The sequence below is a fragment of the Diospyros lotus genome, chromosome 7 (assembly GCF_014633365.1).
Source record: "Diospyros lotus cultivar Yz01 chromosome 7, ASM1463336v1, whole genome shotgun sequence".
NCBI lineage: Eukaryota > Viridiplantae > Streptophyta > Magnoliopsida > Ericales > Ebenaceae > Diospyros > Diospyros lotus.
In genome coordinates this window covers 26,886,067-26,900,741 of record NC_068344.1, presented here as the reverse complement: position 1 = coordinate 26,900,741, position 14,675 = coordinate 26,886,067, and the positions used below count along the sequence as shown (strand labels likewise).

Below are 14,675 nucleotides of genomic sequence, written 5' to 3'. Positions count from 1 at the left end.
GCTTTGGAAGCACTTCTCAAAAGACAGCAGATCCTAGTGGAAATTCAACCTTCAACAGGCCAACAATCGGAAGGAAATTCAAGTACTACAACAACAGGATTGAATCCTAGAGTTAATACTTCAGTCAAATCCCTTTTTATGGATCAGAGACAATAGCTAGGGTTGTGCTACAAATGTGGTGAAAAATTCAGTCCAAGCCACCACTGCAAAAGACAATTACTGTATATGGAAGGATTGGATGAAGGGATAGGAGGAGAAGGGAAAGATGTTTCAGAAATTGAATGAAGAAGGAGGCCAGATGTTGAGATTTCTTGAGGACAAGAAATCTTATAAGGGGGTGAGAATGTCACCACCAGCTAGTTATTTTATTTTTTTTATTTTTGCAGCATATTATCTTATTTTGCAGAAAGAGTTGGTTATTATTGTAATTCTCGATTATGGAATGATTTAGGAGGTTATGGAGTGATTTAGGAGCAGTTACTTGTAGCGGATGAGTGGTAACTGCCTTGTAGAAATTGTGGATAGCTATATATAAAGCTATAACCACATGGCCAAGTATCATTATGTTGTTATGAATTAAAGATCTTCCTTTTCTCAACAATTCTCCCTTTCTCTCGGATTCTCTCTGTTTCTCCTTACTTTCTATCTATTTCTCCTTAATTCCTCTCAATTTTCCCTCTTATTCTGTCTGATCCCCCCCCCCCCCCCCCCCCCAAAAAAAAATAAAAAATCTCTCTATTGCTCCTACTCTTTCAATTCTATCTTCAAGAAAATCTGTAGTTAGGACTAGGGTCCTGACAGACATTTGCTGAAACAAAGTCTGTAAGGTAGCGGCCAAGTAGGTGAAAAACGTCAGGTAAGCAGCTGAATTTAAAATCAGTTTTGGGGGACTAAATTAAGAGATAAGTATCTGCATTTTTAATATGTTATTAGGCATAAAAAGAGGATTCCAACGATATGGAAATTAGTAATTTTGGTTAAGAATTGAGGAAGTTGGATTAAGAACTTAATTAAGGAGATTATGGTTAATTAAGCAAGGATTAGTGAAGTTCCAGCTATAGGGAATCTGTAGAAGGCTTTAGAAACATATGAGGCGGCTGAATTGCTAAAGCATACAGGTGAGGTGTCTTCCTACAAGAAAGGCTTGCATCTAGGGCTAGGTCGAAACAAGAAAGACAAGAGGGTGGCAGTTGCTGGCTGTCTCTGCAGGAAAATGCCACCAAACAAGAGCCATCTGGTAGCCACTGCAGCTGCCATGCACTCAGCTACATCAGCAGCAAAGTAGGCTGCTTCCATGGCCTATAAATACCTTCATCAAAGTGAAAATATCTCCATAAGGAATGCTAGAGTGAGAAAGTTGAAGGAATTTCTTCTGGAAAGTGAGAAGGGATCTGAGAAATAAGAAAGTCCTGCTAGAAAGCTAAAAGAAGTTTGAAGAAACTAAGGTTCAACTTGAGGTAAGAGCATGGTCACGGTTATTCTATGTTGGTATTATGCATGAAATGATTTTATGGCAGCCTAATGCATAAAATGACATGTATTCATGATATGTGTGCACAATGGGGGCATGTTGCATGGAAGTATGAGTCAAACATGTGTTGTTAATGAAGGTTCAAGCCATAAATGTGTTGTAATGGTTGTTGCTAATGTTTGGCCAAGGGTGGAGACCCTTAGGTCGTGTGAATGGTGTCAAAGGATAATGGGAGGGCTTGAACCTAGGAGAGGGAGCAGCCGGTGAATGGCAGAATGTTATGATAAGGGGCTCCCTTCATGAAATGTGTGGGTGATATTATGACTGTGTGATTGCAATTGCCATGACATGCCATGCTAAGAATTCTATTCTCATGCAGTGCATTTTAACATTCCAAACCATCCAAGGGATGGGGAGATCGACCGACTAGGGGAGGATGAGAGGAAATATGCAAGATATTATGTAAGTACTTTTGGTAGAATGATTTGTACAACTTAAACACCATTGTACTTGGTTGAATATGTGATATGCATTGCCATGTTTTGGAATCATGCTTGGAATTATACTACTCTATCTCATATGAGTAAGTTGGGCTAGAAACTGAAATTAGAAACCAATAGAATAAAAAGGGTCACTTCTAAGGAAGAGATTGAGCAAATCCTACTTCATGAAGTAAAGACTTTTCATGTCATCACAAGCCAAGGATGTGCCTTGGCTTTGTGACCCAGGTTGATCTATGTGACATGGTATGTCACAACCATGCTGATACACTCGAAGGTAAGTCAAATAAGAGGCATACCTCGTCATGGAGACGGGGGGGTGCCACAACCACTAAGGAGATATCGAGGAGAACTGTACTGAGGAGGTATCCAAGGCAACATGCAAAAGAGACTGCTTCCATAAAGCTAAACAGGAGATAAGCTCCAGAGAACACAACAGTTTTAGCTCATATTACGGCACTGTAACTGCTGTCCCTAGCCAAAACAATCCTACCTGGAGAGATATTTGAGGAGGAAAGGATAGTATGTCATGAATCACCTTACAGGCTCACCCAAGATACCTATGTAAAACAATAAAAGACCTACGTGGATAATTCACTGCCACATTTGGGAAAGGCCTTCCCAAGCATGGCATGTACTCGCTGTGAGACAGGCACATGGTGGCGGTGAGAAATGCACCAGCAATAACAAACATTTGTTCTTCGTAATTTAAAATGATTAAAAAATTATCAAGCTTCATGTTCAAAAGATCTAACAAAATGAATTTTGACTGCAAGCCAGCCAACAAAACCCTCATTTATCTAAATGTTCAACATCTCCAAAACTTTCTCTACAACACAGTATAAACTCAAGAACAAAACCACTAGTTTCAGCAGGATTTTTATTCAAGCATAAGTCTATTGCAAAAACAAATTAAATATGCTAAATTGACGACTGAACAAAGAATAGTAGTACTCCTCCAAGCCGAAAACCCTAACAACAGACGCACCGCGACATCAACAGCTACATAGCTTCTGAGGAAAGCAATCTACTTCCTCCAGGCCGCAATCCGTAATCATTCAAATAGACAAATCTTAGACTAATTTCTATTTACCATATATCCATATATTGGACAAACAAACCTCACCAAAAAGTGAATCCAAATCAAAGCCCCATCCACCTAGTAAATTTCAAAAAAATACCAAATAACTTCAATACTTGATTAAAACCAAGCACAATAATCGCTATCCAGCTACCGCAAGAGCATACGGACTCCGAGTTGAACAGATTTGACCATAGCAAACCGACCAGTCAACGAAACTAAACAATCAATAAGAACACAACTCGAAATTACCATTTTGACGGGTTCCGGATTTCGATCTCCACCTCCTCCTCGTCCTCAACTCATCGAAGACAGAGAACGAGAGGACGAGACAAGGACTCGGACTCGGCGAGTCAGATCGGAGAGGACACGGATTCGCAGCGTCGGAACTTCAGAGAAGACGATTGGTAAGCCGACGGAAAACCAAAGGCAATTTTTGGTAGATTTTTTGTTTTTTTTCCGTCTTATAAAGAGTGCCTTTTTGGTTTCTCTTCATTAGAAATGAGTTTATGTACAGAAGCAAGCTTAAGGCCTCTCTCTCTCTCTACTGTATTTTGCGTGTGTATATATATATATATTCACTTTTTCTCTCTCTATATGTATATATTTTGGTCAGATGGTCGTATTGGACACCGGTCATGGGGTTCCACAAATGCCACGCTGTCCCTGCTGGAACAAAGCTCTCAACGCTAAACAAGCTGATTACTGTCATTAATTATTTCATTTTTAGTGGTGATTTTAATTTATTTATTCGGGCCTATGGTTACTTATAATTACAAATCTACTTAGATTTTCGGCCGTTCAGATTACCTTTTATTTTTTTTTTCTTTTGGGTTTGGGGACGAAAAATGACATAAATAATTAATTCTATATTATATATTTTGTATGGGTACATAATAGTAGTATTTTTTTTTTTTCCCAAACACGCCTTAAAAGTTTGAACTTGAAGGGAAAGAAACGGTTGGAATGTTTAATTTGTGAATTTTGATAATAATTAATTGAGATCTTAAAATTATTTATGCAAATGTATTAAGCTATTTGCGGGCTTGAAAATTTTTAAAATTGACGAAGGGAGAGAGTGGGGGAGGGGGAGTGGCAGTTCAGTAAAAGTAATGAACTTGAAGGGCATAAGGCCAAAAGATTTGAATATACAAGCGAGGAGGGGTAGGGGCTAGTTCAGTACAAAATTGAAAGAAAATTCTATTTGAAGCAACTATTTTTGTTTTCTACGGTAACTTTACACTTGTTCTATACAGTAATATTCAATTATTTTCTGTAGTTATTATTTTTTCAAAATATTCTATTAGCATATTACCATAGCACATAGTCATCTCCCAATATATTACTATTACTAAGTTATCTCAATTAAATCGTCCACCCGTCTAATCTATTTTATCGTCGTTGTCGGACTCGCTAGTCGTCTCTTTAGATAAATAAGTCATATTCTCTTCTTTTTTTTTTATTAATCATTGATTACAAATGATCTTATCTTTGTCATCTCTCTATTTGTTTACGATTATAACTTCTTTATTCAGTCTCGCCATTCCAATTGTCAAACATTGTTATTAAGCTACTCATCTTGTCCTTCCATTGGTACTTTACGAGGACGACGAATACGTGCTTCAAAGTTGAGAACAAGAACACAAGCTTAAAGCTACTACGTTGTTTTAGAAATGTAGATATTCTCTAAATTTTTTGATCATTCACATATTATAAAAATAATTATCAAAAGAAATAGGTAATGAAACACAAAAGATAAAAATACACAAATAAAACAACTAAATTCATAAATATGCAAAAATATAGAACCTCCTCGTTCTAAGGTTCGGTTAAACATTACCCATACGCTAGACTTAGGAAGAAAGCTGATTTCCTGAATCCTAAAGTTAGGGAAACAATTAAGTTTATGAAATAAGGTGGTTGCACATTTAGAATAATAGAAAGTAAAACTGAATTTTTTTTTTAAATTTATTTTGATCATATTTGATTTTACAATAAAATTATTACAGTAAACAAAAAGAGTTGCTGTAAATAAAATTTCTAAAAATTGAAATGAAGTTGAAGCGGAAACAGGCAAATAATTGGCGTCATTACAATCGGACGTCTGCCTAAATTTCGCTGGCTGTTTACACCCTTTAATTTATTTTTTAATTCAAATGGTAGAGAGATAAAAAGACAAAACAAAATCCACAAGACGGTGGTTTAATGGGAACGATTCAATTAATCCCCAGCGATGCGGCTGAAGAAACCCCATTACTGGGTGCTTTGGTTCCATTACAATGAACCGACGTGTTGGTTGGTTTTTTTTTTTTTTTTTTATCTATGTAAATACTTATATTTATATATATGAGAAGGACAATAGTTGTGGTTTATATATTCATTAAGGTTAATTTTTGTTTATTAATAATTTAATTTTTTTACTTCTACTTTTGTTATAGAACAAAAGCTTCAATTTTTTTACTTTTACTGTATAGTAGAAAATTTATTTTTGTTATTATTAAAACACTTTTAAGTTTTAGTTAAACAATATAAAAAATAGACAGAAGCAATTTTATCATAAATTTTTTTCTTTCCACCACAGCACAACCAAACAGGCTCTAAATCCATGAATAACATATACACATTGTCAAATTCTATATTTCTTTGCGTTTAATTTTGATAAACAATATATTTTATGACGATAGTTGTATATATATTTATATATTATATATTTGTATTAATTTATTATTATCAAATATAACACATTAAGTGTCCAAATCGCATTTTTGTTTTAAAAAATGTTATATCTATAAATAAATTTAATAAACAATTATCGCAAATTAACATAACACATACAAATTGTTAATAATTTTACACAAATTCGTAACAGTTTTACTTAATTTCATAATAATCGTAGATAAAAATTAGCAATAAATTTACTTGTTACAATAAATTATTGTTAAATTTGAATAAAATTATTATAAATTTAAATATAACTATTATGAATTTGTGCATATTATGGTGAGTTTGTAAAAAATATTTATCACATTTATTTGAAGATATGGTAGCTGTTATGTTGTCCACCGTCAGGCAACATAACAGTTGACCAATTGAGAGAGGGGACGTGACAGCCCACGCCCCCTCTCTCAATTGGTCAACTGCTATGTTGCCCGACGGTAGATAACATAACAATGCTCTTGAAGATATAGTATTTCTTTAATTTTAATAAAAAATTATTTTTTTATAACAAGAGCAATTATTGAGTCTCTTATGAGTTTATTTTTAGTATTTTAAATCCTTATAAATTATCTTTATCTTTTATAGTTTAAATTCAACCTAAAAATTAGAGGTGGAATTTACTGAAAAAAAAATAAAAACCATAGCATAAATAAAAAATAAAAATGGGACCAAACTAGTAGCAACGGCTGCCCAACGTGGGTCCATTAGCAACAAGTCATAAGATGACACATAAGCAAAGCAATTGAGGCATCAAAAAATTTGGTATGAACTAAGAGTCATTATACAGGCCCGACGAGGCACACAAAAAGGAAAGGGGTTTAAATACCACTCAATAAATGAAATGCCTAACTATTTTTCTTTTATCTATTTGAGAGTTATCCGACTTGAGTTATGAGTACGAATGATTTGATTTTTTTTTAGAAATGAAAAAAAAAAGGACTAAAATCATAATCTAATTGATTTCATCATTTTGTAGACCTATTTGCCGTTGTAATTCTATACATAAATAGAATTTCGGATCATTTTTTCTCAAGCCATACTAGGAGAAAACTTCTTATACGTTTCTAAGGGGTATTAATCATCTATATCTATCTCAATGAGCCGTCTATCGAATCATTGCAATTGATGTTCGATCCCGAAGGAAAAGAAGAGATCTTCGGGCCTATCAAGTGACTCACAAAAAGAGGGCAAAAGTACGATTTTGCCCCGTCTGCTTTGCAAATTTACAAAGTGGGCCACTGCCCCCGTCTTTACAGCTCTCATCTCCCCTGCCATGGCCGTTACCGTCTCCTCGCCTCTCTGCCATCTCCGCGACTGTCGATGATAACGACTATGGCAGTGGAGACGAGAGCAGCAGGGGCGAGACAAATTCATAGGACAGGGAGAGGAAGAAAAGAGCAAGGTGTGTGGAGGCAAAATCGTCTTTTTACCCCTTTCAATAATCTGATTAGTAAATTCGTCGCCTTTCTATAATTTTTCCTGAATTAATCGCAGCGAGGCTAGCCCCCCATGAATTCCTGCAGTTTCAAATTTCTGAAAGCACGGGGAGCTAAAATGACGATTTTGCCTCCGGTCGGAGAGAGCCCCACGTATGTGTCATCATTTGATTGTCATCCAACGTGTGCACAGATGATTGATCTTAGTTTCTGTTTTTTTTTTATGGGTTACAATATTTAAATTTGCAACCCATCAAAAAATATCAATAGATAAAATATAAAATTCCATTGTAGATAGATAAAACATAAAATTTATCCAATCTCTTTAATGATTTATAAATAGTGGACTAGTCAAAGTGTTATATTGTATTGGTCATTATGTAACTTTCCAATTACGTAAATTTGTATTGTTACTTTCAATTTATAGGTTATCCAAACTTATAATTAAAATCATTTGACTTTTTAAAAAAATTTCTATTATTAGCATTAGACAATATAAAATTTGTCCAACATAAAAAAATTTCAAATCCTAGATGATTGATCTTAGAGTGTGTTTGATTGCACATATTTTTTATGAAAAATATGTAATTATTACACATTTTTTATGAAAAATAATCAAACACTCTTAATTTTTTCATGAAAAAATATGTATAGTACAACCATTTAAACCTTCTTTCCACGAAATTCATTTTTCAAGGGGGTGAGATGATTTTTATTTTTTAGGTAATATTACCTATAATTAAATTCTAGATAATGCAATCAAACACACATTTAGTTTCTGTTTGTTTTTTTATGGGCTGCAATATTTAAATTTGCAACCCATTAAAAAAAAATAAAATTCCATTGTAAATAGATAAAATATAAAATTTATCCAATCTCTTTAATAATTTATATATAATCGATTAGTCAAAGAGTGCTATATTGTATTGGTCATTATGTAACTTATCAAATACGTAAAATCTGTATTGTTACTTTCAACTTATATGATATCCAAATTTATAATTAAAATCATTTGACTTTTAAAAAAAATTATGATATTTACATTAGACGATATAAAATTGGTCTATCATAAACAAATTAAGAGGGGGTGTAGATCCTAAGGGGTGGGACCCATACACCCACCCCTGCAAGCTCGTGTGAGTAATATAACAGGCTTCTTGACTTTTAAAGATTATTCAATTTGATTTTAAATATAATAAAACTGTATATAATTTAGTTTTTAAATTCTTCCCATTGAAAAACTATTTTAACATATTTTTTTAAATTAGGGCCTCTTTGATTGCACTTATTTTTTATGAAAAATGAATATTTTCCATCCAAGTCCTAACTTTTACAGTGTTTGATTGTACTTATTTTTTAGGGAAATTAAGTTTCCATTTTCGATCATGTGATGCTATTTTATCACTTTTGCGGGAAATGATTTTCCTAGGGGGCCTTGTTTTCTATTTCCAGGCAATTCAATCACCGCGCGGACAACACATTCGTTTCTATCCACCTCGATTTCTCTAGTTTCTCTTCTATTCAAGTCGGCTTCATCCTCTTCCTCTTCATCACCATCTATCACTGAAGTCGAGCCCCGACTCAGACTTTGTCGCCATCTTCGACTTCTCGTGAGTCGCCATCCATCGCCGAAGACGACCTTCGTATTGGGCTTCTCGCCAACTCCACATAAGAGAGATAGAGAGACTCACAGTGATGACGATAACATTACGACTAACTCAAATGGCGACAATGGGGTTGGAGGAGTCGATGGTGCAGAAGATTGACGATCGGGTTGGAGGAGTCGATGGCGAGGATCGACAATAGCGAGGATCTAGTTGTTGGCCATGGTCACGGGAGATCAACACTGACCCAGAAGATTGACGATGGGGTTGTCGGCTCGATCTTCTGCATCTTCAGAAATGCCTAGCAACGACGGTGGCGGGAGGAAGACGCATGAGGGAGACAGAGAGGGTGAGAAAATGGGTTTGGGGGTGAGATAGTGGGTTTTGTAATTTTTTGATTTTTTTTATTGCTATATTTCATCACAAATTAATAAATAAAGAGTGCTTATTATTATTTTTATTTTTTTGTGATAAATATAAATGTATAGAAATGAAAAATAAAAATTATCAAACTATATAGAAAATATTACCAATCAAACAGCAAAAGATAGAAAATAATATCATTTTCTAGATAGAAAATTATACCAATCAAACAGCTTAAATTTATAATTTTCAGGAATTCATTTTCCCTGTAATTCAATTATCTGAAATTTATTTTCTTTCCATCCAAATTCCACCATTGCAATCAGACGCACCCTTAATGTCATAAATAAAAAGAACATAATTACAACTTAGAAGGCATGCCATTGCATAAATCCCCAATTAGCATTAAATAGGCTTATTTTCTATATGTTTATGCATAGATTGATAAACTTTTAAAGGCTTGAGTTGTTAAGAAATATTATGAATTTTTAAATGTGAAATCAATTGTTTATTTGTGACCTGACAAAGGAAATGGGCTAAATGGGCACAGGCCTGAGCTTTTGGATTATCAAATGACCAAGCTTGGGAAAGAATAATGGGCCTTAAACTTGGGCCAGGCTAAATGTTGGATAACAAGACTATTGGGCCATGCAAGATTCTATGGGCTTGAAGAATATGCCACCACATGACCTAATTTTTAAAGCATATATAATGAATGATTTTAAAATTAAAAAATAAAATTCCGGCATGGTCAACTAGGAAATTAATTCCACCAAAAAGTTGCTACGGGGTGAAAGGGAAGAGCCATATAATAATAATAATAATGATAATAATAATTATGGGTAATAATAGTAGAAAGTTAAATATTTTCGTATTTTTATAATCTAATTTAAATATTTTAAATTTGACAATAATGTTTCGATTTGATCGATACAATTTTATCTTAGACCCGAATTCGATTGGAGAGGCTTGTGCCTATACACAGATTTAGGACATTATTGTTAAAAAGATAGAATATTTGACTTTTTATTACTATTAACCTTAATAATAATGCATGATAAAGCTAACTTCTTTTGCTCATTACTTTGTTGTCATAATGCAAAATAGGAATCATGATTGGAATATGACCTACGTGTGTTAAGCACATAAATGTTTTCCTTTGTCGGACATACTAGGGGGTCACACATTCTCTTTAATTTTATTCACATCAGGCAACTGTTATGTTGTCTAATACATATAATATAACAATTTCGATGTTAAACAAATATTAAATTATAAACTTAAATCAACACGATCCATACTCTTCTTTTATTTTTCTCTACGTCAGACAAATATTATATTGTTCAAAGTGGGCAACATAACAATTTATATGTTGAGCGAGCATTAAATTATAAACTTGAATCAACAATAATTTGAATCTCAAATCATTAAGGCCCATTATAGCTGGGATAAGCCATTGCTACATTAAAATGGCCAATCCAAAAACAATTAATTTCAATTAAAACATAAGCACAGAAACCCAAATTGAGAAAATTTCCATTTCCTTTTCAAATATCTGGATCGACGTGACCCACTAATGTGACAAACAATAATGGAGTAATGATCCCAAGGCTTGTAGCTAAACCTTTCAGTAGCACTAGCCATGTTCCTTTAAGAAAGCATCTACTCTAATGAACTTTGAAGTTTAAAAGGGATTTGCTAAATCTCTTAAATGATCTTTATTAATGAATTTTTTAATATTAAACTTATTTGTTTGTTTAACCTACACTAAGGAAGAAACTCTAACTACAGTAAGGAGGGCTGTAGTTGCCATCGAGATGATGGTTAATGATAATACATAACTTCATTTAGAAAATACTCGAAACACATTTTTATCTTTAAATTTTTACAATTCTTTTTTTTGTGAAATCTTAAATTATTGATGTTTCTAAATATGCTCATAAACAATACAAAATCACTCATTTAACACATCTCACCAGACAACAATAATACGCACGCATTCTGATGTGACAATTTTTTGACATCTAATCAACTTATTCTTTGTCTCCCCTTTTTCTCTATGGCAACATCTTCTTAGTTTCTTCTCTATCTCTTTGACATTTTCTCAATTCCCTATTATTCTCTCTTGCTGCGTCGTCTTCGACTTTTCCTCTCTCTTTAGCATCTCCTTAGCTCCATTTCTCTCTCAGACGGTGTCATATCTAGCTTCTCCTTTCTCTTTTGGACATCTCCTTAGCTCATTCTTTTTCTCCAGTAACGTTTCCTCAACTATTTTTTTTTCTCCAATGATGTTTCCTTAATTAGCTTATTTTCTTTATTTGGCAAAGCTACAAGGCTTTTACTTAGGCAATTGGAAAAGCTAAAAGCAAACGAGGATGATTTGAAAAAGAAAATGAAGGAGGAAAAGACCGAAGACAGAGTTGTTGAAACTTCACACATGGCTGATTATGAAGAATCATCTTTTTCTTCATTGGATCCTTAAAATCAAGTGACAATGAAAAGAAAGAGGGAGTTGAGGAGACGTCGTCAGATTTGAGGTAATGCAACTGGAGAAAAAGAAAGAGGAAATACCAAGTAGAGAAATGAGATGCTAGAAAAGACGCAGTCGAGGGAGATTGAGAAGACACTAGAGAGAGAAAAGAAGTTGGAGATAAAGAGGGGGGAATTAGAGAGATGATGGCGAGAGAGAGAGAGAGAGAGAGAGAGAGAGAGAGAGAGAGAGAGCGCTGAGAAGATGTCGGAAAGAGACAAATATGGAGTTGAGAAGATGTCGAAAAACTTCCACGTCAGAGCATATGCGTTTCACTTGCTGAATTAAGTGTTTAAATGAATGATTTTACATGGTTCATTGACATATTTAAAATTATGAAAAAATTATAATTCCACACACACAAAAAAACGGAAAAGTTTATTGGCAAAAATATGCTTTTGACCTTCAGAAAAAATATAACTTTTGAGTATTCTTATAATTTCGTGTGAAAACACATTTTTTGGGGGTGCAATGTGAGTACCCATGATTCAAGCAAAAAGTTGTTACAGATTGAAATAAAAAGGTGATTAATCATGTAATTAGTGAATAATTTATAATAACATTACACTTTTACTAAGTGATTCAATGTCAACCCAGAATAATTAAGGATGAATCGAACTTTGAGATAGGCCTAAAAGTCGAGGCAAAACTTAAATAAAAAAAACTTGTATGAACATTCATTTAGGAAATAGCCTAAATCAATAATAATACACAACTTCATTTAGGAAATAGCCAAAAACATATATTTGCTTTTAAACTTTTACGTTTATTTTTGAAATATTAAAATTTTCATAATTCTAAATGTGCTCATAAATTATATAAAATTATTTATTTAAACATTTAATTAGCAAGTGACACACACGCGTTATAAGGTGAGAATTTTTCGGCGTCTTCTCAACTCTTTCTCTCTCTTTCTATATATATATATGTATATATATATATATGGCAAGATCTCCTCAACTCTCTTTCTCTTCGACGTCTTCTTAACTTCTTCTTTCTCTTTTCGACTTCTCCTCTATCCCTCCAGCATCCCCTTAGCTCCAACTCTATCTTAGGTGGTGTCACATTTGGCTTATCTTTTCTCTCTTTGGCATCTCCTAAACTCCCTTTCTCTCTTCGACGACGTCTTCTCAACTCATTCTCTTTATTTGACAAAGCTACAAGGCTCTTACCCAGGCAACTAGAACAACTAAGAGTATAGGCAAAGGATTTGAAAAATAAAAGGAATAAGGAGAAGGGCAAAGTCAGAATTGTTCGAACTTCACACATTGCTGATTATGAAGAATCATCATTTTCCTCACCCTTAGAATCAAGCAACGATGAAGAGAGAAAATGAGTTGAGGAAAAGTTTTCAGATCCAAGGTAATAGAGCCAGAGAGAGAAAGAAGATGTTGGAAAAGATGCAACCAAAGGAGATGCAAAAGACATTAGAGATAGAAGACAAGTTGGAGAAGATATAGCTGGAGAGAGAGAAAGAAAGAGAGATTATTGAGGAGATGTTGGCCTGAGGGAGATAAAAACCCAAGGGGACACAAGAAAGAGAGAAAGAGGGAGTTGAGGAGATGTCGAAAAACTGTCATGTTAGTGCATATGCATTATCACTTGTTAACTAGGTGTTTAAATAAGTGACTTTGCATGGTTCAGAGACACATTTGGAATCATGAAAAATTTAGAGTTTCACAAGAAAAAACATAAAAATTCATGGATAAAAATATGTTTTTGGCCTCTAGAAAATACATAACTTTGAGTATAAGGCAATTGGAACAACTAAGAGCAAATGGGGAGAATTTGAAAAAGAAAATAAAGGATAAGGCTAAAGCTAGAGTTACTCAAACTTCACACATGGTTAATTGCGAAGAATCATCTTCATCCTTGTCAAATTCTCAGAATCAAGCAATAACAAAGAGAAAGGAGTTTAGACGCTGTTAGATTTGAGGTAATGTAGTTGGAGAGAGAGAGAGAAGATGCAAGATAAAAAAATGAGATCCTAGAAAAGACGCAGCCAAAGGGGATATGTAAGACGCCAAAAAAAGAAGAAAAGTTGGAGAGCAAAAGAGAATTGTGGAGATGCTGGCTTTTAAAAGAGAAAGAGCTAAAGAGATGATGGAGAAAGAATGATGAAATATAAGAGATGCCATAAAATTGTCACATCAGGGTGTATGCCTATAATTTGCTCTAATTAGATGTTTAAATGAATGATTTTGTACGATTCAGAAATACATCTAATATTATGAAAAATTTAGAATTCTACCAAAAAAAATGTAAAAGTTCATAAACAAAAATATGCTTTTAACCTTTAGAAAATACATAACTTTGAGTATTCTTATAATTTCGTGTAAAAACACTTTTTTTTTTTGGGTGCAATGCGAAGTACCCATGATTCAAACAAAAAGTTGTTACATATTGAAATAAAAAGGTGGTCGATCATATAATTAGTGAATAATTTTATAATAATATTACACTTTTACCAAGTGCTTCAACGTCACACCCCAAAATAATCAAGGATGAACCAAACTTTAAGACTGGCTTAAAAGTGGAGGCAAAGCTTAAATAATAAAAAACTTGTATGAACATTCATTTGAATTCCAAATCCATTTGGCCCATTGCACAGAATCAATCGCCAATTAGAAACAATTCATTTAAATTCAAAATATAAGGATAGGGGTCCTGTACAGAAAATTTCTTGCCCCTTGAAATATCCAGGTTAACATATAGCAATGGATGGATTCATTTACAAATAATTTAATAAATATTATAATGCAGATCTCAAATAAATAAATAAATAAATAAAATTTAATAAATATTACCATGCAATTACATAACCTCTACTTTACCGCTCAGTTAAAACTTTATTAGAAAATATTATTTACGCTCTTTGACCTACACTTTGAGCTACACAATACAGTTAAAATGATAAAAATACCTCTTATCTAAGACAGTGAAGTGACGTGAGGCAGATAACTAAAATACTC

General features: G+C 33.6%; 1 protein-coding gene across 1 annotated transcript in view; it reads right to left on the bottom strand.

Moving 5' to 3' along the window:
• The window catches only part of LOC127805989 (myosin-17-like), a 35,184-nt gene extending 31,592 nt beyond the window's left edge, over nt 1–3,592 (bottom strand). Inside the window, exon 1 of the mRNA XM_052342908.1 lies at nt 3,305–3,592. Within this exon, the coding sequence (XP_052198868.1) occupies nt 3,305–3,307 (3 nt within the window). The 5' untranslated portion in view covers nt 3,308–3,592. The remainder of the gene's footprint in view (nt 1–3,304) is intronic.
• Between the last annotated feature and the right edge of the window lie 11,083 nt (nt 3,593–14,675).